Source organism: Echeneis naucrates, chromosome 5 (genome assembly GCF_900963305.1).
Source record: "Echeneis naucrates chromosome 5, fEcheNa1.1, whole genome shotgun sequence".
Lineage (NCBI taxonomy): Eukaryota > Metazoa > Chordata > Actinopteri > Carangiformes > Echeneidae > Echeneis > Echeneis naucrates.
This window is the reverse complement of record NC_042515.1, coordinates 10,496,704-10,519,856: the sequence shown is the minus strand read 5'-3', so window position 1 is coordinate 10,519,856 and position 23,153 is coordinate 10,496,704. Positions and strand designations below refer to the sequence as shown.

The 23,153-nt window shown below is 39.6% G+C and overlaps 1 protein-coding gene across 2 annotated transcripts in view; it reads right to left on the bottom strand.

The window, feature by feature from the left end:
• Nucleotides 1–1,451: 1,451 nt before the first annotated feature.
• Nucleotides 1,452–23,153, bottom strand: part of kaznb (kazrin, periplakin interacting protein b) — a 99,638-nt gene continuing 77,936 nt past the window's right edge. The window contains exons 7-20 of one of the 2 annotated variants that reach the window (XM_029501342.1): nt 14,857–14,903; nt 13,234–13,441; nt 11,484–11,620; nt 11,082–11,252; nt 8,907–9,087; nt 8,575–8,749; nt 7,557–7,690; nt 4,693–4,883; nt 4,461–4,579; nt 3,857–4,088; nt 3,550–3,651; nt 2,790–2,956; nt 2,541–2,634; nt 1,452–2,330 (exon numbers count right to left, since the gene is read on the bottom strand). In XM_029501342.1, the coding sequence (XP_029357202.1) occupies nt 2,169–2,330; nt 2,541–2,634; nt 2,790–2,956; nt 3,550–3,651; nt 3,857–4,088; nt 4,461–4,579; nt 4,693–4,883; nt 7,557–7,690; nt 8,575–8,749; nt 8,907–9,087; nt 11,082–11,252; nt 11,484–11,620; nt 13,234–13,441; nt 14,857–14,903 (2,120 nt within the window). In that variant the 3' untranslated portion in view covers nt 1,452–2,168. Of the gene's footprint in view, nt 2,331–2,540; nt 2,635–2,789; nt 2,957–3,549; nt 3,652–3,856; nt 4,089–4,460; nt 4,580–4,692; nt 4,884–5,949; nt 7,691–8,574; nt 8,750–8,906; nt 9,088–11,081; nt 11,253–11,483; nt 11,621–13,233; nt 13,442–14,856; nt 14,904–23,153 lie in introns of those variants that run through there. The other variant, XM_029501343.1, reaches the window with a different exon arrangement.

Genomic DNA, 23,153 nt, shown 5'->3' with positions numbered 1-23,153 from the left:
ATTTATTTATTTTATTTTCTAATCTTCTTTACATTGATAGTGGTGGCCCCAATCTCGTTGTACTATGTATAATGACAGTAAAGGCGATTGATTGATAATGATGTGCATTACTGTCCTGACATTATGCCACTGAAGTGCCCTTAAGTAAGGTACTTTAGTGCAGTATGACATTGTCGTGTTGCGTGGTGAAGTTTCATGACCTATTCGCCATTTTCTCTTAAAAGCTTTCATTTCACCTCCGTACTTCACAGGGTTTGATAGAGAAGCTGATGTTTGTGTGTTTGGGACTCATCATCCTCACATGTGAAGGTTAAGTAAAGTCAATCAAAGAAGATTTAAACAACAATATAAGACTTGAACAACAATTCAATTTAAGCATTAAAATGATGTCATGAGGTATATGCATTATTGTTTTTAGTGTCACGTAAGTAACTGACTAAAAAAATAACAAAACTTAGGGAATATCTTTGCAAGTACAGACTCTATAGTTATACGTTAGCGTAACTGGTGTTCAGCAATTTATCAAAGCATTGATGGAAGAATGTTAACTGAAGTAAAACTTGTTATCAAAAGTCGAATGTTGCAACACAGCTAAATTTGAGGGGGTCCTAACCCTAATGGAAGCTGATGCAGACCAAGTATCCATAATGTACCAAGTATACGTAGGGTACACTTACGCAAAATCATTATTATGAAATATTTTGAGTCTCTGCAGATAAAGAATTATCTTATTTGCTATGTTGTCACAGATTTTAATACAATAAGAGGCCAATCCTGGATCCTGGGAGTTGACGAGAATTAAAATTTTTATTGTTGACATACATGAAAAGCTGTGACTGCTGAGAGAAGGAAAAAAAACAAACAAACAAACAAACAAACAAACTTGGTATTAAAAGCAAACATCGTTTGAATTCATCCCTTTCGTTTATACAAGTTTCAACTAATCTTCCCACTGATTTTGGTGACAGTGGGAGACACCCAGAAAGAGGCGGATAAACCTGTTTTCTGCTGTTTGAATGAACCTGAAGGTTCAAGCTGCACATGATGTTCATATGTATCCTCATGCTCAGGAACAACAAACTCGACACAACTGCGTTGAAAAAAGCGCGTACCATTGCAAGATAGCTTTGCATTTTCTCTTTTGAGTTCAGTGCTTACACGGTGAAAACATGGGGAACATTTTCAAAATCCAACAGTCAACTGTTTCATTTATATACAAACCCTTTAGATGGTTCTTTTAAGTAAATAGTTTTTTGCCTTAATATTGACTTTAAAACCGAAACATCTACTACGGCTCCCTTAAACAATGAGAAAGAGGTTGTAACCAGTTTTTAAAAGTATAGTATTCACTTCATTTGGTCTTGTTCTAGTGTCTAAAGTTTCATTTAAAAAAAAAAAAAAAAAACCCAAAACTGTATCCAACTGTATCCAAAATTTTTGCCAGGGGAGCATCAGGGTCCTAAACTCATTAATCTTATTAATCTGACTCAAACCAATGTAGAGCCACCAAATGGCACAGTTTCACAATGTTTATCTTTACTGTGAAGGCATATTATATATATATCTCATGATTTTTTTAATATACCTTAACATGTGAGAAAGAGCTAATCTGTTAAAACGTGAGGACAGCTCATTCTAACCCTAACCGTATGAATAGAGGACTCAGTTCCTGTAAGGCATTTAAATATATCAACACTATACAGTTACTTTTTCTGTTTTTTTTGGTTTTTTTTGTTTTTTTTAAGTCCCCAGATCAACATGACTGTAACTTTATATACATTTATGATATAAAACTAATTTTATATATATTTTTTTATAATTATAATAATTTCTAATAATTATAATAATATAATTTTTTATAATTTTATAAATTTGGAAATTTACTTTGGGGGGGGTGGCAAAACTTTGTGTCCACAACATTGTTCCTTGTCTTTACATTAACAACAGCTCTGAGTCAAAAATGATTAATCTTTCTCTGTGTTTGTTGAACAATGTTTTCTTATTGTGCTGGCCAAAACATAATTTATTTGCATTATCAAATTAAGTGCTCATACTTTAAGACAACTTCCTCTTCAATGTAAAGCCATGCTGAATGTGTGTTTCTGTCAGTAGTAAACAACTTTAATACAATAACAATGTAAACAATCATTTCAATGGTCAAGGCTGTTTCAGACGTTTGTGATTTCAACACTTTTGTAGGTGTGCATTGGGCTTCCTTTGGCCCGAGGAATAGCCTGAACTCTTGCCTCCCTGGGCAGAGAGCCACAGCTGCCATGAAAGCCGAGGCTTCGTTCCACAGAGTGGCTGTTGGCACGCAACCTCAGTGGACTCTGGAAATGGAGACGTAAGACAAAATGTATGCTTTCTTATTTTTCAAAAATTGGCACATTGATCTTGTTGAAAAATTGGCAATTTAAATCTAATTCAACTCTCCAAATTGAATTGAATTGAATAAAATAAAGTTCATTTATCATATTGATTTGAAATATCTCAAACATATTTAGTTAAATGAGGTTAAATGAATTCAAATGGTATGATACCTTGCCCCTTCTTCTCATAGACACCCTCTCCTCTGAGAAGTGGTTAACAGCCACAGGTGAAGAAGTGAAAACCTCGTTCCCCTGTTCTGTATTGCTGTAGAGAAAAGGTATTAAAAGTAGCATTTATTTAGTTGTTATCTGTTTATTTCTTCTTGTCTAGAAATCACCTTTCGCACATTTCACAACCTCGTCTTATCCTCCCATTTATGATACACATTTAAAGTCGTGGTAGCCGACTGTGTAACCTACTTGAGAGGTACAGCAAGTGTTTTCATCTCTTCGTATAGGTGCCGATGCAGCATGTGTTTGTTGCTGGGGATCCCGAGGGCTTTGGCCATGGCGTCGGTGTCAAAGGATGGATCCAGAGACATCAGCGCTCCATGTATCCCCTTACCCTGAAGATTATCTGCAAACTCCTGAGGAGCAAAACACATCTCTTTGAAGACTTTATCTACAGTTGGTAAAGTACTAGCATATTTCCCAAGTATACTTAAAGTTATAATTAAACCAGTATCAATGTACAAGTAGCATATTTGTTAATGTACTATTTCAGTACCTTTGACTGAATTGGCCCATTTTTCATTTTACAAAATATATTTTTAGTGTGACAGTGGTGTGCACAACCGCTGCAGCACCTAGACTGCGTCAATCAAAGTACTCGTATTGAAGGCCAATGCATGAGAACATACTATGACATAATTGACACCTTAGTTCAACAGAAGATCGGACATACACTCTTTTAGTTTACAAGAAAACGGCCCGGGGGAGTGGGTAGAGTCAAAATGTCAAACTAGAGTATACTGTAAACTACGGAAGGTCAAGAAGGTTGATTTCACTTATTGTGGAACTAAAACAACACATCTGTGGTATGTAGTTATGCACAGATGTGTGAACCAGGGTTTATCCATTTGTATCTGCAGGCCTATAAACTCGTACTAGGTCTCAGACTGAATCTAGTTCCAATCGGCCCTGGAAAAGTCCTGAGCACTTTCACTGACCTCCCACCCACCTTCAGGTCTATCTCTCTGATCCATTTCATCACTCTGTGACATGTCCAAACAACGGGGTCCTGGTCTTGGTGCTCACATTTTGCCCGCCGTGCCTGCAGGGCCTGCAAAAACAAAACACACCAATAGCACAGCGAAAACACTGATGTGATGGGGACCAAGAAAACACAGATAGCCTACTGAGATAATGCAGCACCAATAGCTTCTGTGTGCCTCAGACTGGGGGGTTCATAATGGCAATCACAAGAAGTCCTGCCAGTGTAGATGAGTTAAAAAGTGACTGACAGTCAGTGCTTTTTCATCTCTAACCTCCTTATCAAAGCTGAGCATCTGCAGCAGCTGGATAGCCAGAAGTAGACTAGTCTGGTGGAATTGGTCGCTGATGTTGAGGAATCGCTCCAGGTCTCTGCGGCTCAGAGAGTTCAGTACTCTTCCATCTACCAAGTGACTCTGGAAAGTTTGGGAGTATTGAGGAAGGCCCACATCACTAAGCCATGATGTTGCAACCCAGTGATGGTCCATCTCAGATGCCTTTGAGAGTCTAGAACATGATTGGACAGCAATGATCAGACGCTGATCAAGATGTGGGCTATTCAGATTCTTCACTGAAAACATAAGTATAATGATCAGAGTGAAAATATTGCTCTGCAATTAAAAGCACTCATGATAAGTGTAGCCTCTACTCATACTAAGCGGCTAGACAATATTTCATTGGCTCATGCAAACGCATTGATGCCGACAAAGGATTTCAGTGATTAATTTATTTGATTAACTATTGAATTGTTGTTTTAAATCTTAATCTATAAAATAACTATTACTACAATTGAATTATAAATTAGTGTGTATTGAAAATACTCAAGTACCACAAATTACAGTTTAAACTTAATGACAGTACTTGAGAAAATGCACTTACCCTTGATCTCCTTCAGCTCTTCTGTAGTCTTCGATGGCCAGCCTCAGCTTCCTGCGATGTATCGGGTTACTGATGCCCAGGCCCAGCTCCAAATCCTCATCTGTCAGGCCTAGTAGCACCTAAAAAGCAGAAATGTAAGCTTTTATCAAACTAGGATAAACACACCAAAATACCCTACGTTCAAACGCAAGGCAAACAAACGGAAGGAGATCAAATAGCACCAATGGTATACCTTGCCGCTTTTGACGTTTTCCGAGCAGGCTCGGGTGTACATAGGCATCCCCATGACAACCTCCATCCAGGCCTGGACCCCACCTGCTCTCCAATTGGACATGCATGTGTTTCGTGTGAGCTCCGCCTGCTGGAGGCGGTCCAGCTGCTCCTCTCCATCAGACAGGCTCTGCTGTGTTAGGCTGTCAGAGTCTGGATTGGTCATGAGTTGTTATGGTGGGGCATACAGGAGGCGTTCAGGGTCAGAGGAATATGGAAATCATGAAAGTGTCTCAACTGGATACAACTTGACATCAACATCAGAGGGTATTTGCATGGAAAACACCTCAGTGGGTACACAGCATCACTGTGAATGCTACACTAAAAGATCTGCATCCTTTATCTTTCCTTTTTTAGAGATGAGTCTTGATTCTCTTAACTTTATTTATCTTAATTTAAATTTAAACTAAGCAAGTCAGCGATATCATTCCAATGTGTGAAACAACAGAAGGAAAAAAAAAAAAAAACCCTTTCTTTTGTTCAAAATGAACGGAAACAGGGTTGAAATTGCACTATGGGGCCACTAGATGGAGCCAAGATAGTCCACTGGAGCCGCACACTAACATGTCTTTGGATTAGCTGTGCTGTGTAAATAAGAAAGTTGATGTTAAAAGGTGCCCAAAACTACACAAGCCAGCTTTGTTTTGGTCTGTTTGAATACAGATGAAGAGAACACATACATTTCATGGTAGGGTTTGGTTTGGTCAGTTCTAAAACTACAGTGGGCAACGTATATTAAGGGTGTTAAAATACTTTTGTAATTGTCTAATGATTATGATTGAGGGGACTGAAGACCATTAGGATAATGTATTAAAGACACAGGGATTATTCATAAAACATCATGCTCCTGCCCATCAACTGCTCATCGTCAACAACAGGGAAACACCGATTCATACTGAACGAATAAATCCAGGATGAACGTGTGTGTTTACCTGATTCGTCCCCATGCTGACAAAAAAAAAATAAAAATGCTGCATGCAAAATCCACCATCTTTGGTAAGAGTTTCCACAAAAAAATAAGACAAACGTAATATTTTTTTTTCCTTCCAATGGACCTAAGTGATATGAATAATCCCCAAAGTGCGGAAACAGACAGTTGGTAATCACAGATGAGGAGTTACTCACTGGCAGGAGAGTTTTGCCATTAGAAATGGCAGGAGGAGAGGGAGAGACACGTTAGACTGGGACACAAGAACAAGATTACTCATGGAACAGAAAAAGGTCACATAGGGTGTATTCAGTTACTAGTTTTATTTTTAAAATAAGATTTCATTTCAATTATAATTCATTTTGAAAATGCTAAAACCTCCTCAACATCTGGCTGCAACAGCTGCAGCAGATAAATATTTGAAGTCACCTCTTGTTTGTCTTTACCTTAAATAAAATACTTCAATAGATTTAATCTTTTATGCAACATCTCCTAAATTACAAAGCATTTAACAGAGAATTATTAGAGCCACATTTGCAAGAAATGAGGAGGGATTCTACACAAAGCAAAACATGAACAGGAAGAAAAAAAAAGGGTGGGGGTGGGGGCGACGGGCAGACGGGGGAGGGGTGCGTGCATTCATAATGCAAGGAAAGATTACTTGGTTTAGGGCAAAGGCAACAAAGGAGAAACACAGGAGTGTGGCGATTAATAATCTGATTGGCAATGAATGGACATCTTATCAAAGCAACACAGAGGGATCATGCAGGTGTTTAATGCACATTCCTTTGTCTCATATTGGCACGTTTGATAGCTCTCTGCAAGACAGACATAGGCAACGCTTCGAGGCTACAGCTAACGGTGACTGGGTGATGCTGAGGTTTTCCAGTGATGAGAGCTTTCGCACTTTAGGCTCTTCCACCTGAATTTGACTGCAGACTACATGTGTGCCTAAACGTATATTACTGTTATTTTTTTGTTTCTATGTTCAAGTCTGTGCACCCACATTTTTTTTTTATTATTATTATGAAGAACTGAGTCCCTTATTAGCCATTGCTGTATTACATTGACTTTTGGACTGGAGAGGCCAGCATGACATTGTGATATGTTGTGAGCACATACTGCGAGCCAGTATTTGTACAGTGAATATGATAACTCTGTAACGGCACAACCAACATAGGGTTTTCTAATATTGACATGTAATTTGAAGCAGCTAAATTTGACCGGTTAAAGTCCAAGAGATTTTTTTTAACCAATCAGCTAATATCTCCTCTTTCATAAAGAAATGGGCCAACATTGGGAATAAGGAGAAATGTAGAAATCAGTGTTACAAAGCATGAGAAAAGCAACTGCAAAATAACAAAAGCCAAATGCCATTTACAGTAAAAACACTAGTTTCACAATAACTCCTATATACATATAAACAGCAGTCCTTCAAGTCTCCAGTTATAAAAAAAACCATAAAACATTAAGCCATTTGGAGGATAATACAGGATAAACATGTCTACATATCATGATAACCCCATACTCTATATATTTATATGCATGTAAACATATATACATATGCATACATGTACATCTATAAATATATATCTAATTTACAAACATACAATTTGAGGGTAATATACTGTACATTTATAGCAGTCTCTTTTAGGGCTTCTCTTTTAAAATTTATCACACTCCCCACTCCACACAAATCCACAAAACAAAATGATCTTTACACACAGTTAAAGCCAGCTGGAAAGTCTCACATATTCAAACATTAACACACACACACACACACACACACACACACACACACACACACACACACACAAACACACATACACACACTCGAACCCATGCTCAGCATCACCAGTCGGCATCCTCCTCTATATAATAATCAGGAGTGGCTGTACCATCAAACAGGCCGGGGTCCAGTGACTTTCGCTGTTTGCCCCGAGCGAACACCCGTGACAAAGATCCCAGAGTCATCTTCTCCTTCTTCTTCTTACGCTTCTGGTCCTCAAGGTCCTCCATGGACTGAACCAGGCAGCAGACAGGAAACTTGGAGTTAGTACTCTCATATGGCTGAGTTTAAGCAGTGGTTTGACATTTTTAGAGTTCGCTTTCTTTTCAAGAGTTTGATGAAAACATTGACATGTCTGTATGGTGAATTTGAAGTGACAGCCAGGGGCTGCTGAGCTCAGAACAAAGACACAGCTCATTGTCCTCTTAAAGAGATCTGTCAACTAAAGTTTATTAATGAACATGTTATGTCTTATTTGTCTCAATTATACAATACATGATTTATTTTATGGGGGGTAATGAGCTGACTCTCTCATGTTTAGTGACTTCTTCTTGGTTTCTGAATGCATTAAGAGGCTCTCATGCAATTGAATTTGTTTCTTTTCTACTTTGGTTTTTGCACAGACTAAACAAATGGGATGTAACGAGATAATTTGTAAATTTAAGAAGTGCAGGTAGTTGGATTGTTTTTCACCTAAGAAGAGAGCCAAGCTATTTGTTTCTGTCTGGTTTCAGTTTTTTCATTAGGCTAGGATAACCAGCTGCTGGAAGTAGCTTCGAAAAGAGTGCTGCAGGAATGACTCCAAAAACTGAAACTGTAGCTAAAATAAGTTAGCATTCTTCGACCTCTGGGTCCCTTATCCTGAAATCAGTAGATTTGGGGATATCTAAAACAAGGTCTGAGCTTAAGCCATAAACCAGACATGGCCTCCTGGTTGCTCTACTAAAATAATCATATCAATCTTTTCATTGAACTTGCTGCAAGAAAACAAATACACAATACCAGACTGTGTAATGTCAAACTGCTGCTTTAAAATGAGTTGATGCAAAGTAAAAACACCACTTCCACCAAACTGACACCCAGCAGGCTGACAGGACAGAGGTACAGACACAAACAGGAAGAGTGTGGAGGTATGATTACTTGGTCGGGGGGGCCAGGCAGCTCTTACATTGCAGAGGGAGTGGGTCCGGTGACGAGGTGAATTGATGTCGCTAGGCGTGGACGAGCGGTCCCCATCAGCTGCAGAGGCATCAGAGATGACAGAGGGCTGGCGAGAGTGACAAGGGCTGATCCTGACCACAGCTGGAGGCGGGCCCGCCCACCCACACACACACGCACAGATTGAAAAATTCCTAGTTAGTACGAAAAACCTCCAAAGCACCCACTGTTAGTGCGAAGAATCAATAAAAGCAACACCAAGCAGCAAGGGCCCAGAGGCTGAGCAGATAAAAGAACTCACCCTGTCTGTCAGTGGTATGTCCGTGGTAGAGGGTCTGCTGGCTCTGACGAATGGCGGCGGTGAGCGGCAGGTCAGCCTGCATCACCCATTCCTGACTGCCGTTCACCACAGGCTCTGTAGGCATGGCCAACGAGTGCCGCTTCGGTACGTCTTTGGTCAGGGTGGCCAGAGACTGCTTCGCCTGGGAGACCGGCAAACACACAACAGTAAAATTTAAATGATGCATTGTGTGTCATGTGTTTCACAGTGATGGGCCCCATCATCACCACTTTTCCACCACTGGAAAATAAAACGGTCCCAGAAAAAGAGATCGCACAAAATAGTAGAGTAGTAGTAGAGTAGAAGATCAAGGAGTAAATTGCTCAGTAGTATTAAACAAACAAAATATGATTAAACAAATACTCATGTAACTCATTTATCGCCATGTGAAATGTGTGGACTGTTCTTTCTATAAATGAATCTAAGATATAAATGTGAACATGTGATGGGTATTCTTTGGAAACATGTTGCAACTAATCAGATGACTGAAGAGATAATCGACAGATAAAAAAAATTGTGAAAATATAGTTAGACCTCTAAACTTTTGAAAGCACCATTGAGCATCAGTGTTGTGTGTTTGATTTATAGGACAATAAAAAAAAAACAGCAAAGAATCTGCAACCAAAACAAGTGTTTTTTTTTTTTATTGGTTTATTTAGCAGGCACGGAAAAGTAAATTTAATAACTGTCCAGAGGGAGGTCATCCATGCTTAATTTGCAAACTGTAAATGGTTTACTGTTCTGCTCATATGCTTTGAATAAAATATTTGTAACCTCAAAATACATTCTCAATATACAGTTGTATAAGCTTGCTGAGATATTTTCAGCACGTCCAAGGTGGTGGACAGGACGAGCACAGGTATTAGCGCGACTTAAAAACAGAAGTGAAAAAGTTTGGTGTGTCTTAAGTTTTTCTGTTTTGTGTGTGTTTTGAGAGCGAAAAAGAAGGGGTCATTGTAGGCCTGCTGCCAGACATGCAGCGCTGCAGCAGCTCTGATAAGAGAGGAAAGGACAGTCCATCGGTGTCTGTTGACTCAGGACCGTGGAAACACACAGGGCAGCTCTGTGCTGCATATGACAAACACTGTTTATTTCCTTGAGAGAGAGAGAAAACAATCTCTCAAGGCCTTCTTGCAGCGTAAACCTGCTTACCTATAGGCTCCCCTATATTTGTCACAGCGAGTTTAGCTGCTGCTTTGGATGCTGCTGGACAGAAATGTGCATTTCTGAGGTGCTCAACTTAATCCTCAACTCCTAACAGGCTGTTTAAAATATCAGCTGCACTTGCTGTGATGAGAGCGTTGAGCTTGGTGTTCACGCAGCAGTGGTTTTCAGTAAATCAGACATTTTCAGCAATAACACAAGAAGACACTATTGCACTGTTTTACACTCATAATGATGAACATTGACAGTGTACTGTGCTTTCAACCTATCCAACGTACACTGTCTTGGTGTTTTCTTGAGCCCTGCATGCTACAAACTACAGGGCTCTGCTGTTGTGTGACATGAGATATTTGTCAAAAATGGCAGACAGATTGAGTTTGACCTTTTCATAGGATATGTTTTCTTCAAGAAAGTTAGAGACCAGCTTAACCCTGAAGGTTTTACTACAACAACTTTAAAAAAAAATGTAACGTTTTGGACAGAAGTTTTCAATTATTGGACATAGAGCGGCCATCTATTTAATGTTACATGAAGTAATGAGAAGAAAAGAGAAGAGAAAAATATTTTGTTGGAGAGTTTGACAGGGATGCAGGTCTGGCACTGATGTGCCAACAAACCTGATCTGTGATGAAGCTTCATGTGAAGATCTGTGGGTGGTTGCGACGCCGAGGAGAGAGATTAATGACACCCAGACTGACAACTGTACCTCTGAGGGACCAACACAGCCACACAGAAAAATACATTTTTTTCTTCCTCAGCCTAAAGATGGAATTAATGCTTTGAGAGAAAGAAGGGATGAAGATAAACTATATAGAAGAGCAGCTTACTGCGCGCGTTTGAACCGATATGAATGCATCAACAGGATTGCAAACCCACACCTTGCTTGCATTTATGCCACACGCTCCAGATAAAGATGCTAAGGTGAGTTAATTCGCTCAAGTTTTGACCGTGTCCACGTGGAGGATGACTCACCATGGTGAGCTCTGCCTCCAGTTCTTTGATCCGGTTCTCCTTCATTTCCATCTGAGAACGCAGGATGCTGGCCTGCTCCGTGGCTTCTTTGGTCTGCCTCCTCAGGTCCCACTTCTCTCTCTCAAGCATGTCCTTCTCCTTTGCCAGGGCCTTCACTGCATCCTCACTCTCCTGAAACATGCAAAACTTACACAATGAGTTGCTCTCTTTACTGGAATGTATGTATTTGGAAGCAGCTGTGAGGACAAATTTAAGTTTTCAGGTAGATGAAAAGTATATTAGGACTTCCTCCAATTCTTTCGAAAAATGCCAATTCTGTACCGACATTCCTTCACACCTGAACCAACAGGAAATATCTAGCAATAACTACGATTACTGAAGTATAAACTGGGCCAGTGTTACCTTTCTGTGCTGGTCATAGTTGCGTATAAACTCTCGCAGTTGCTCTTCTCTGCTCTCCAGTGTTGTGTAAAGCTGCTGCATCTGACTTGTCAAGTCTGCCTTCTCCACTTTTAGACGCTTACGGTCAGCTTTCATAGCTGCAACACAGACAAATGCATTAACTACCTTTATGTGCAAAGGCTATAGCAGCCAAATTTACTTTTAGATTGGACTTAATAAATCCAAGGAATCAATGGGACTGTGTCCAGTAGCAGCAGGGAGCCACTAGGTGACACTGTGTCTTCTGTCAATGAGGAGCTGCAACCAATGGGTTTTTTTTTTCCCCCTTCAGACAGAAGCAACCTGGAGAAAATGATGTAACCACCTGAAAAGATAGTGGCACAGTGTCACTTACTCATTCATACATGTTGGCATGTGGAGACAAGACTTCTTTTTTTTTCAAGAGAAAAATAATTCAACCAGATATCTCTCAACTTCTTTTTTTTTTTCCCAGAGGCAACCTGACAGCAGTGGTGTCAACTGTTGTGGTTCTCTGCATGTAAAAAAAACAAAACAAACATGTTCTCCCGAGAGTCTGAGCATAGAGGTAAGATGCGAGACTGGAGCATGAAACATGTACTTTTCATAGCTGCACACATACGTCACACCAGGAGCATTCCTCCTGTCAACGTTCGGTACCTTCTTATGTCACACTCAACATTCAAACCTGTTTTGCAGCAGTTACGCAGCACAGTTTCACAAGCTCACAGCTTATCACCTGTAACTTTACAACTATAAAAAACTACACCAAATCCACCGTGGCCCCTTTAGATGTTTTAGTTTCAAGTGATTAATCTGGAGCTGACATTTTTTTTAATGCCACTCCCGAAAATGGGATCTGCGTGGGCGCATAAAGGTTTAACTTGTTTTCACCAAAGAATTGAAAACAATCCAATACTACACAATCAGCACCACTTTGCAGTCTACATCAATAACACATTAATATTTCAAAGAAAAGCTTCTATGTCAAGATTGATGGTTGTTAATCACAATGAGCTGAACCTGCAGCATACTTGGCTGCTTATCCGGGGTGACACCCATTTGACACTGCAGAGTGTCTGAATTCCTCTCAGGAAACTACGAACGTTGTGAGATATGTGTGCACAGGTTTCACCCCATTGGCAGCTACAACACAAAACCAAGTTCAATCTTTTGGTCAGATATGAACCTAAAAGGCAGTTATATTTTGTTAAACTTATCCAGCAAGCAAATATCTGCATGTACCTGAAAGGTGGAGGTCGGTGAGTGTGGCTTCATCTACGAGGATTATTGGCAATGAATATATATATTTTATTTATTTATTTTAACTGGAAACCACAACATGTTTGGAATGGAATAAAAACAGAAATGTATTTTTGTTATCCTTTTAATCGCCGATCTCAAGGATAAGTAAAAGGTGCACACCCATTCTCATGTCTGTGTGCACAGAGTTAATAACAAAACAATTAAACCACCTAGTTGTTTGAAGGGAAATAAACTTTAGACTTGAGGCATCTTTTCATTCTCTTACACTTGTGTGAAGACAAATAAACAGACGCAATTGATGTTTTTCTACTGTTTGTGTGTCTGGTATGTTCGATATGCAGCGGCTGGACCAAATGCTTGGCATCGGTGGTTAGAAAAGCAAATACATTGGGCAGCTTTACTTGGTATGTATTTGAGATAACTGTTGGGAAAGAGGGGAGCCTTAGTGGATTTAGGTGCGACTGACCTTGTAAGGCCTCTTTGGCACGGTCCAGTTCCTGCTCCTTGTCACCCAGCTGCACACGGAGCTCAGTAGCTGAGAGTAGATTGGCAGAGCAGCCTCCCTGGGTCTCTTCCAGGTCCTTGCTCAACATGTCCTTCATTTGCCTCAGCAGGTGGACCTCCTCTTGAAGCTGGGCTAGCTCTTCATGCAACAACACTGAGACAGAAAGAGAGTTTGGGAATTCAAACTATGCAGAAGAAGAATGAGGAAGGTAAATAAACGAGGGAATTTAAATTGGGAAGAAGGGAAGCTATGGAAGCCGTGGGGAAAGGGGAAATAATATCAAAAAGCCAAAATTAAAGAGGAAAGTGGGATTATCTGCATATTTTGATATATGGGCAAAAAAAAAACCCCAAAAAAAAAAAAACCCCATACATTTAGCCTCACAAGACTCAGCTCCCCCTCTGCTGTGGCTGTAGGTGTTGTATAAATTCAGATAAATTCTGAGTGACGGGAGTGGAATTGGCAAGGGTTGTGAGTTAGTAAGAGTCAGCAGTCTGATAAGACTTAATAAAATAACAGCTACACAGGCTTGAGCTGGGCTTGTCTACGCTGTGTTTTCCCTCCGCTGTGAAATGCCTCTGGACCCTCAGGGGAAAACAGAAAAGCAAACAGGAGCTGGAAACAAAGGAGAGGACACAGTGAACTAGAGAGTCGGCTAATAAACAGGTACTGGTGGACAAACAAGAGTTCATATTTTCATCCAGAAAGAGAAATCCATACAAACAACAGAGGAACAATATGTCATACTGATTGATATTGATTCATATGACACACATAAAGGAAGAACGCACTTCATAGCAGCAGAGAGACGTATACATAAAAACCAACAAAAACCTTCAATTCTATACTGAAATCTGCAGCTCATGTAGATAAACAACTCTTTTGAAACATTCATTATTTAGCAGGGCTAATAAATAAGCACATAAAAAACTTTATTTTACGGTTTTTATTATACAAGTTATTTCTATTCGTAAAGAGTTAATGTCATGTGCTTCCATTCTTAGAACATCTCTTCTTTATACAGAACTTGTTTTTAATCATGAATCCTTTTGTGTTGTTCATGATTTTTATCTCTAAATTCTGCATCAATTTAGCATGTTCATGTGCTAACATTTAATATTAGCTGTACAGCTGAGGCGGATGAACCTGTACTGGAAAATTTGTAGGACTGACTCATCCGGATTCATCCTATGGGGACCAACATAGAGCATCTTTAAGGCATAACAAGTCAAAAAGTTCATTGAGCGCTTAGTGTATGCAGCTCCCTATAAGACTCATGTAAACTATATCAAATCCAAGGGGGAGTGTGCATGTGAGGAAGCTTGTGTGTGTGTGTGTGTGTTTCGCAGAGAGAAAAGGGGAGAAGGTCCCTGCGGGCCTGCAGTCAGACATTGTGGGTCTGCAGCAACTCCGATAAGAGAGGAAGGGACAGTCCATCGGTCCCAGTTGACTCAAGACCGTGGAAACACGCAGGGCAGCTCTATGCTGTGTTGTGCATGTGACAAAAACAGTTTGTTTCCCGGCAAGAACAATCTTTCATGGCTTTCTTGCAGCCTAAATCCGCTTATTCATCTGCTTACCTATAGGCTCCCCTATATTTGTCACAGCGAGTTTAGCTGCTGCTTTTGATGCTGCTGGACGGAAATGTACATTTCTGAGGCGCTCGTTTTAATCCTCAACTCCTAACGGCTGTTTGAAATATCAGCGTCCACTTGCTGTGATGTGAGCATTGAGCTTACTCTTGTTGTTTGTCGTCACACACCAGTTCATTCATTCATTCACCTTCTAACACTTCCGGGAGTGTTGGCTTGTGAGTTACACACAGTCAACTGCAATTGACCGCAGGAGTGTTTACAGTGGATTTAGTGAACAGTGTAGCTAAGAGATAAATCAATAACATAATTCTCCAAAATCCAATATTGCATTTATTATTACATTAATTTCCAGAATCAGTGCCTTATCCAATAATACACACACACACACACACAAAGCTTATCTAAGCTTATCTAAGTAAACACAAGTCGGGTCACACAATTCTTTAATTGAGGGTGAAATCACAGTAAAGAAAATGTCCCTACAGATCAGTTATATCCACACACACACACACACACTCTTATTTCATACAATCTTAAAAAAAACAAAGCAAAAAAAACAAAAAACAAAGATATATCAATTGACAGGAATTATATCAAATGTTCTATATCTATCATTTGGGCTCTCTTAGCTCTGGCCTGAGTGGCTGTGCAGCCAGCCTTGCCCAGCTATTAAAGATCTCCCACAGAAGAAGAAGCCCCACTCTTCCTCCTACTGAGCAGGGGCCCATTCAATTAGCTCCTCATCCAAGCCTCCCATTACAGTGTCCATCAAAGCCATTCAGGACCAGGCTATCACTCCGTGTCCCCTGCCCACACAGCACAGCTGTCACAAGCCAGCAGACCCACGCATGCACGTGCACACACAAGCACACAGAACTGCAGAGAGAGAGAGAGCATAGTTGCTATTTTGTGATGATTAAACTTGGGAGAAAGCAACGGTCTCAGTTTTCTGCTCAGGAAGGTGAAGTAAGGCCAGTGATTGGACTGGTGGCCCCCAAACCTCAACTAGTCTCTTCTGAACCGTATGCAGGATTAAAAAGGTCTTATTTATATACTTGAATGATCAAAGATGCTTAGTCTGAGCTTTGTTGGAATATTGGGTTTGGATGGGGATGGTCACATTAAAAGATGGGTTAGGGTGCTTTTGTTAAAATAAAAACAAAACTAAAATCCTATTTCTATAAGAAAGCTCTGGTTCGGTATTCACGGTACATCTGAATTTGGCTGGTTTTTAATTTGCCTCCATCTTTAACAACTACCTTCCAATCAGGCATGCTCACAGCAGTGAACTGACAAACGCCTGGAAAGCTTCACTCAGTGGGATTGTCTGGTGTAAACCATACCTGCCTTCTTATTTCTGACTTTGCAGTCTTGTATTAACTCTCCATGCACTGCATTAATCAAAAAAAAAAAAAAAAAAGAAACCCCTAATTTCTAATAAATTTTCTCTTGTCCTGTCAGAGATTTTTGTTCATATTTGGTAAAGTTTTAAGATATCTGCATTTGAGATTTGCTTGCTTTGTGTTGCCTAAAGCACCTGTATTTTTATGACTCAATTCTTAAGTCTCAATTTCTTAATCAACTTTTTAGAATTAAAAATAACCCAACGCAAAATAAATAAAATATTCCTCCTTCCCTCCAAACCTGAATCAAACCCTGGACCTTATTCTGACCACCGTTTCCTCTGCCTCGTGATAATTTGTTATCTTGCTTGCACTTAAGTATGCATTGTTAAAAAAATACATGAAAATAATAATAATTTGTATGCTTTCATACTGTTGTAGTGAACATGATTTTAAGTCAGTTGCCTGAAGGACATTTGATGTTGCAGTATCTCACTCCTCTCCTATGTAGTCTGAGTGCGTGTTTGACAAACACATCTTCAAAACTAATTGCTATTTATTATTTTGTAAACACTGTCCTTGTTATTCTGAATGATTCACAGAACCCATTGTGATGAGTTTCAAAGAAAAGCACACACCACACTGAAACCAAGGACTGAGACATTGTTACAACAAAGAAACGCACTGCTCTTAAATTGTTGATATATCTTAATGTGAGAAAAAGAGACTCCAGAAATATTAGAGACATAGGTCTCATTTTTTTAATTTAAACTACATGTATTTATTTCTACATACACGATGTATCTCTGTCAGGAATCTTTTTTGTAATTTAGGCAAAACAACTATTTCTCTGAAATACAAAGCAATTGTCTGTAAAACATTATGAAAACCTTTGTTACGATGGACCATAGTCAACTTTAAAGCAGAACCATGAAATGACAGTGAGATACCTTTATTGTCATTTCATTTGCATTCACATACACACGAAAAGAAATTACGTTCCTCACTTAAAACCAACACGTCATTCACAAACAGGGAGACTGCAATCAAATGGTAAAAACCAGCCAGATGAACGAATAAGTAAATTAATAAGCAAAACGTCCATTCCTCAGTCAATGTGCATTTTCTCTTAGCATGAACATTGTGCTCCATTTATGGCATAATATGATGGGAGTTCAGGAGTCTAACGGCCTGTGCAAAAAAAACTTTTTAACAGCCTGGTTGTTCTGCTCCTGATGCTCTTGTCCCTCCTCCCTGACTGTTTGGGTGAGAACAGGCAGTGGCAGGGATGGGAGGGGTCTCTGATGATGCTGCTGGCCCTGCGGATGCCGTGTTGCTGGTAAATGTCTCCGTCATATGAGGTGACGGAGAAGGGTGTCAAAAATCTGTGCTGTGACAGCAGCCGACTGCTCTGCCCTGAGGAGTTTCGATGTGCACGGCTGTCAGTTTTACAAATCAGTCACCCTGACAATTCACATCTGTGTAATTTTGCTTGATACAGTGACGCCACTTGCCTATTTCTATCCAAGACAAAGCCAGAGGGAAGAGTTTTCTGCCCCGCTCCTCCGCTCTCATCTCTCAGCTACTGTAACTGATGTATAATAAGGTCATACATTATTTCACTGCAGAGCATTGACATATGGCGCCATCACACCTGCCCTCCTTCAGGGATATTCTTAACCTGCCCTCTTTAAATGATCCATGCACTTGATATTCCTGCTGAATGTTTCAAAGGTTTTATCAATTGATCAAAACATGGCCTTTAGTAAACAGATGCTTCAGACACTTTAATCATTTCCTTCTCATTTCCTGAGAGGTCTCACTTTTTAGCAGCCGTACTAACCTTGTAAATGACTTTGTTAAAGACAACAGTACCCACTGCTATCACAGTCATTTAACATGTGTAGATATAGTAACAGTATTTGGATTCATCTTTAATTGTCAGTTTTCATAATAACTTGGAAATAAAGCTTACTCTACATGACTTTTCATAGTTTTCTTTTTCCATATTGAGTCCCCCCCATATCTATAGTATGCTTCCTGAGATGGGTGTATTTTTCTGGTGGGTGTGCCAGTGAGTTGGGTGAAGGGTTGGGGTTAGGGGAATTGGGGAGAAAAGATGAAAACAGGAATGGCTTTCTGCAGAGAGTGCTGGGGGATTTTCTGCTGTTGTATTACAGGGGATTCAGCTAATAAAGCAGGACATCAAAGCAAAGGCACATTTCTCAAACATGTTACTCTGCAGCAAATTTTAAATCAACAAACCTAAGGACACCTGTGTCAAAGTTTCCTTAAAAGAAAATTATAAACTGTTTTACAAATATTTTGCTGGGGATGTAAAAGGTGGTTAAAAAAAAAGCATCTAGCTTCTCTGTAACTCGCTGATATGAGCATAGCTGTTTCAAACAACCAGGAACGTCTTCACGACGCTTACCCAAAGCCTCCTAATAAGCTATTCTTTCATAAGCTCTTCTTATTGATAAACTTCACCAAAGTTAACGAATAAAAACAACAAAAAGAGTTTTTCCAGGACAGCGTCCTGCTCAGAGGCTTTGTGTTAAATGGGAAACATTATGTGAGCGTTTACCTGCAATGCAGGTGATAGTGTTGACTCAAACTGGCAGCCTCCCTGAGGGCTTGTGAGCAAGCACCCTGCCTCTGTAACTGCTCTGTAAGCTAAATGATATGATAACCACTGAACCAAATTAGCTGCTGCTTACATTCAACCTGGTGACACAAGAGGTCACATCGGATACTGACCTTCATCCGTCAGCGGATATTGTCTACAAGTACGTGGTTAATAGTGCTGAACACAATCAAACGCAGGGAATCAGACTCATAACCCACCCAACACAACTGCTGCACTAACTTCAACTAAAGACAGCTGGATTCATTTGATTATATAAATTAAGACACACCTGCAATAGCCTGAACTTCCCTTCAACCTCTTTCAGATAAAGAAATAACATTCATGTAATATATTGTCACCCTCTTTACAAAAATGATTTTTTTTTGCCTAAATATCATTTATATCATTTAATGTATTCAACAAATGGTTTGGTTTTTTTGTGTTTCCTGAAAAATCTGAAAAAAATTACTTCGGCAATTATTTTAAGAAGGCGTCGATATATTAATATATTAATATATTAATATATTAATATATTAAATTGTAATACTATGTCGGCCGGCTTATAGGACTTTTGAATAGATTAATTTGACAACAAAGCTAAGGTTAAAGTTGACTCTTTTTAATTATCAAATAAAGAGGAACTGATATGAAACTGAGTGAACGATGCAGGAATGAAAAGTCAGTTAATTTCAATCTGGAATCACATTACACTACTGCACAAACTGAACAACAGAAGGTGAACAGATGCCTTGGAAGTATATGTGTAATATTATCAAATTGGTTATGAGCACATACTCATCATTATGTGAGTCCACGCTATGAAGTATCCTCTCTTGTAGCTGCTGGATTACTTGTTCTGTGTTTTTGTATGTGCGCTCACATCTGGCTTTTCCTGCACTGTATTATGAGCAGAGCATATGTCTGCTAAACTCTAGTCTCCACTAATTGCAGCGTATAGATCAGTTGAGATTGTCCTGGGGGAGGACAGCAGACTGCCTCAGTCCCTGATTAAACACATCATGACAGTAACAGTGCGTTTGACACGCGGTAAAAATAGACACTGGATGGACTGAAATAACCCACCCAAGTAACGCATCAGAAGCCTAATCTTATTAATCATCCCGTGATGTTGTAGACTTTGTCCTCAAATGATAAACTCTGTCAAGAGAATTAAGCTGCAAAGGTGAGGAAAGCTTTCATATAGATTGGAGAACAGGAGCCCAAGAATAAGCCATCGAATTCACGCGTAGCAATGCCGGCAGCAAAGCTCTATGGTAATGGTGATACGATGGTCAGTGACATTTGTGGCTTTACTCATAATATCACGGTAAAGGTTAGGTAGGTTGTTACATTGTCGGTGTGAGCATTTTGTCATAGTTTCAGTATTTAGCCCAAAGCATAAAGGCAATGTTGGCGGTAGACCCGGTAAGTCCTGATGAGAAACCAGACAGGCAAGTTACCAAAAAAAAAAAAAAAAAAAAACTTTTTTTGGATAACTATTCAAAATTTTACAACCCAAACTGAGAGGATTTACAAATAAACCATTCTTTCTGTCAAAGGCTCCCCACTGAGTCTGAATCCCAGGATCTCGGGTGGAGGTGGAGGTTGGCTGCAGCGAATTGGGGCACGTTAAAGTCTTCGAAAGGACTATTATTAGAATTCCTTTTTTATTACTGTGTACTATTGTCACAAGGATGGACATGCGAATAAAGGAACACATTTTGAACAGGCCTGTGCGAAATACACTGAGTCAAATGTGATTACCCCACAAAGAAGCAGAATCAGTAAGAAGCCTTTGTCGCATACCAGGAGACTGAAAACAACCAGGTGGACATGCATACTCCTCCTCCTCCTCCTGAAAAGGCTCTCCAATTAAGAGTCAAGTTCATTTCCCCTCCTCACAGCTCCTCAACATTGCACTTTGATGCTTTGATGTACGTTGCTTCCTCTCACTGCTACCTTACAAGTGTTAACAATTTATCGGCAAGTCATTCCGCTTGGTGGACAAAACATCAGTCTCTGCTCAGCAAATCTAAAATTCTAAATATGCATGTTTATTTTATTCATGCACTTGAAGATATACATGTGCTTTGGTTAATGGAGCGGACTGAAATTAACTGAGCGAGCATGAGCCTCCACTTATTGTGTGCATGCAAGTACATTTTTTGTTGCCGTGGTTTTATCTGTGCATGTGTGCATGCAGTAAATCTATGTGTGTACATCTACTGGGAACTCTTTCCATTAATTAATTGCCTGTGGGTTTATATTCCAAATAAGGTCAGCGCAAGGATGCCAAGTGCAGATAGCTGTAACTGATTCACACGTTTATTATGTGCATATTGGGCACGCCGCCAAGGATGTGCCACAGGAGAGCGCTGCAAACTTTGACAGGGCTACTTAAATTTCCAATACTGTCGTCAAGAGCAAAGTTTTGAAAAATACACCCCCTCTGTCACTTGCCATTAGTATCATTCACTCTGCATGGGTATAACTGATGTGAGCTTTCTGACTCTGAGTGGCCATCGCTCAGCTCTATGCATTAAATACACACCTACTTACCCTATACTTTCAACCATATCTAATTTTTGAATTATGTATTAGGTCATTTGTGTGAAATCATGTGCAGGTCATTTCTGTGGACAGCAAAGTGTGAGGCCAACATTCATATTTAATGCATTTTTTGTCAAGTGCGAGATGCTTAGCTTTGTATAAAACCGGAAAAGGAGGAAACACCATACTTTAACATTTTGATTTAACCGTAGAGTTTTCTTGTCTCCGTGTCTCCATGTTTGAAAATGACACAGATATTCTTAACAAACTCCTGACAAGAAAGCAATGAGTACATTTCCTAAATGTCATGTGTTTGAGTGTTTGGCTAATTTGCTGTCCAATTTTGCCTGCACTGCAGCAGTGCTTTGCCTCCTACAAGCCTCCGTACTTGTAGGTTGCCATCGCACAGTAAAGGGGTGGTGCTTTCCAACTTTTACAGACCACTGAGGAACAAAATGCCACAGGGTGTTTTTTTGTTTTGAATCTTTAGTGGGGACTAAACATCTGTCAGAAACAAGCAAGATCTGGTCTGTGGAGTATTGGAAATCTACATGATTTAATACATGACCTCCCTCATGTCCTCGGGCACTGCAGAATAATCCCACAAGCTGCATGTGGTGCCTGTTCCACAGCTGGAACAGCTGCCAAAGCTTGTATGCGTGAAACCAAAAAGTCTTACTGTGATGCTGAAATCATGTAAAATTCAGCAATAAATACCTGCTCTGTGCTCTGTGCTTATTAAAAACAGACACACATGTGGAGATGATAAAAGCTATAATAGTTCTTGATTAGCTCAGCTTAGTTCGAGAAGACCTTGTATGCAACTCGCGCAGTATAAATAAAATTGAGAACAATTTAATTGTTTGAAAAACAAAACACAATGCAGATATCCCACAAGTCAAGGACTGTTTGGAGCACGATGCTGACTGTAACCGTGCCATCTGTCTGTAGCAGTGCAATCAGTCAAACTCATTATCTCGTGCAATTTTGAGTGGTGACCTCTAGGTGCACAGTGTATGAGCCAAAGTGTCAAAAACAAAACCCAGAGGAATCCACATCTCTGCCCCTCTTTATTCATTTATCCCGACAGCACAAACCCCATGAGATGCTCTCACGTGCACATAAACATGAGAAATGATGTTAATGGAATCTGAACAACAATTGCCTTTTTCTCAAAGAGGCAGACTCTCCATTCTTCTACGAAACCTAAATTACGCCGAAAAAGCTTCTCTTAACATTTTCAATCAACATTAATCCAGGCACAGCAGTCAGTGGAGATACTATTGTCCCTTGGTTCTGTTTTTTCCGATGTAAGCTTCAGTGTTCCTCCTGAGCTATAGAAATCTACAATGCCATACAGTCTCTGACCAAATACTATTCCATTCAAATATAATGCTTATAGGAGATTAAAAGATTATGATGTTATCCATAGGCATATATCATATTTAGGTCAGCATTTAGTTCTTATCATAAGTAAAAAGATACATAAGTCTGGGATACAGAGCAGATTTAAATAAATCAGACTGTACCAGACTGAATGTTGTACAAAAAAAACCTTGAATGTTTACATGAACAAAATATAAACAAAAAAAGGAACAAAAAAATAAATGCAGATATTCTTTGCACCATTTTTCTTCAGTGATACATTGATAGTAATTTTTTTTCAACAGGATATCACTGTGGCGTCTGGGAATTCAAAATTAACATTTTGCACCTTTTGTTGACTTTTTATGGACCCATTTAATCAAGAAAATAAGAGGGAGA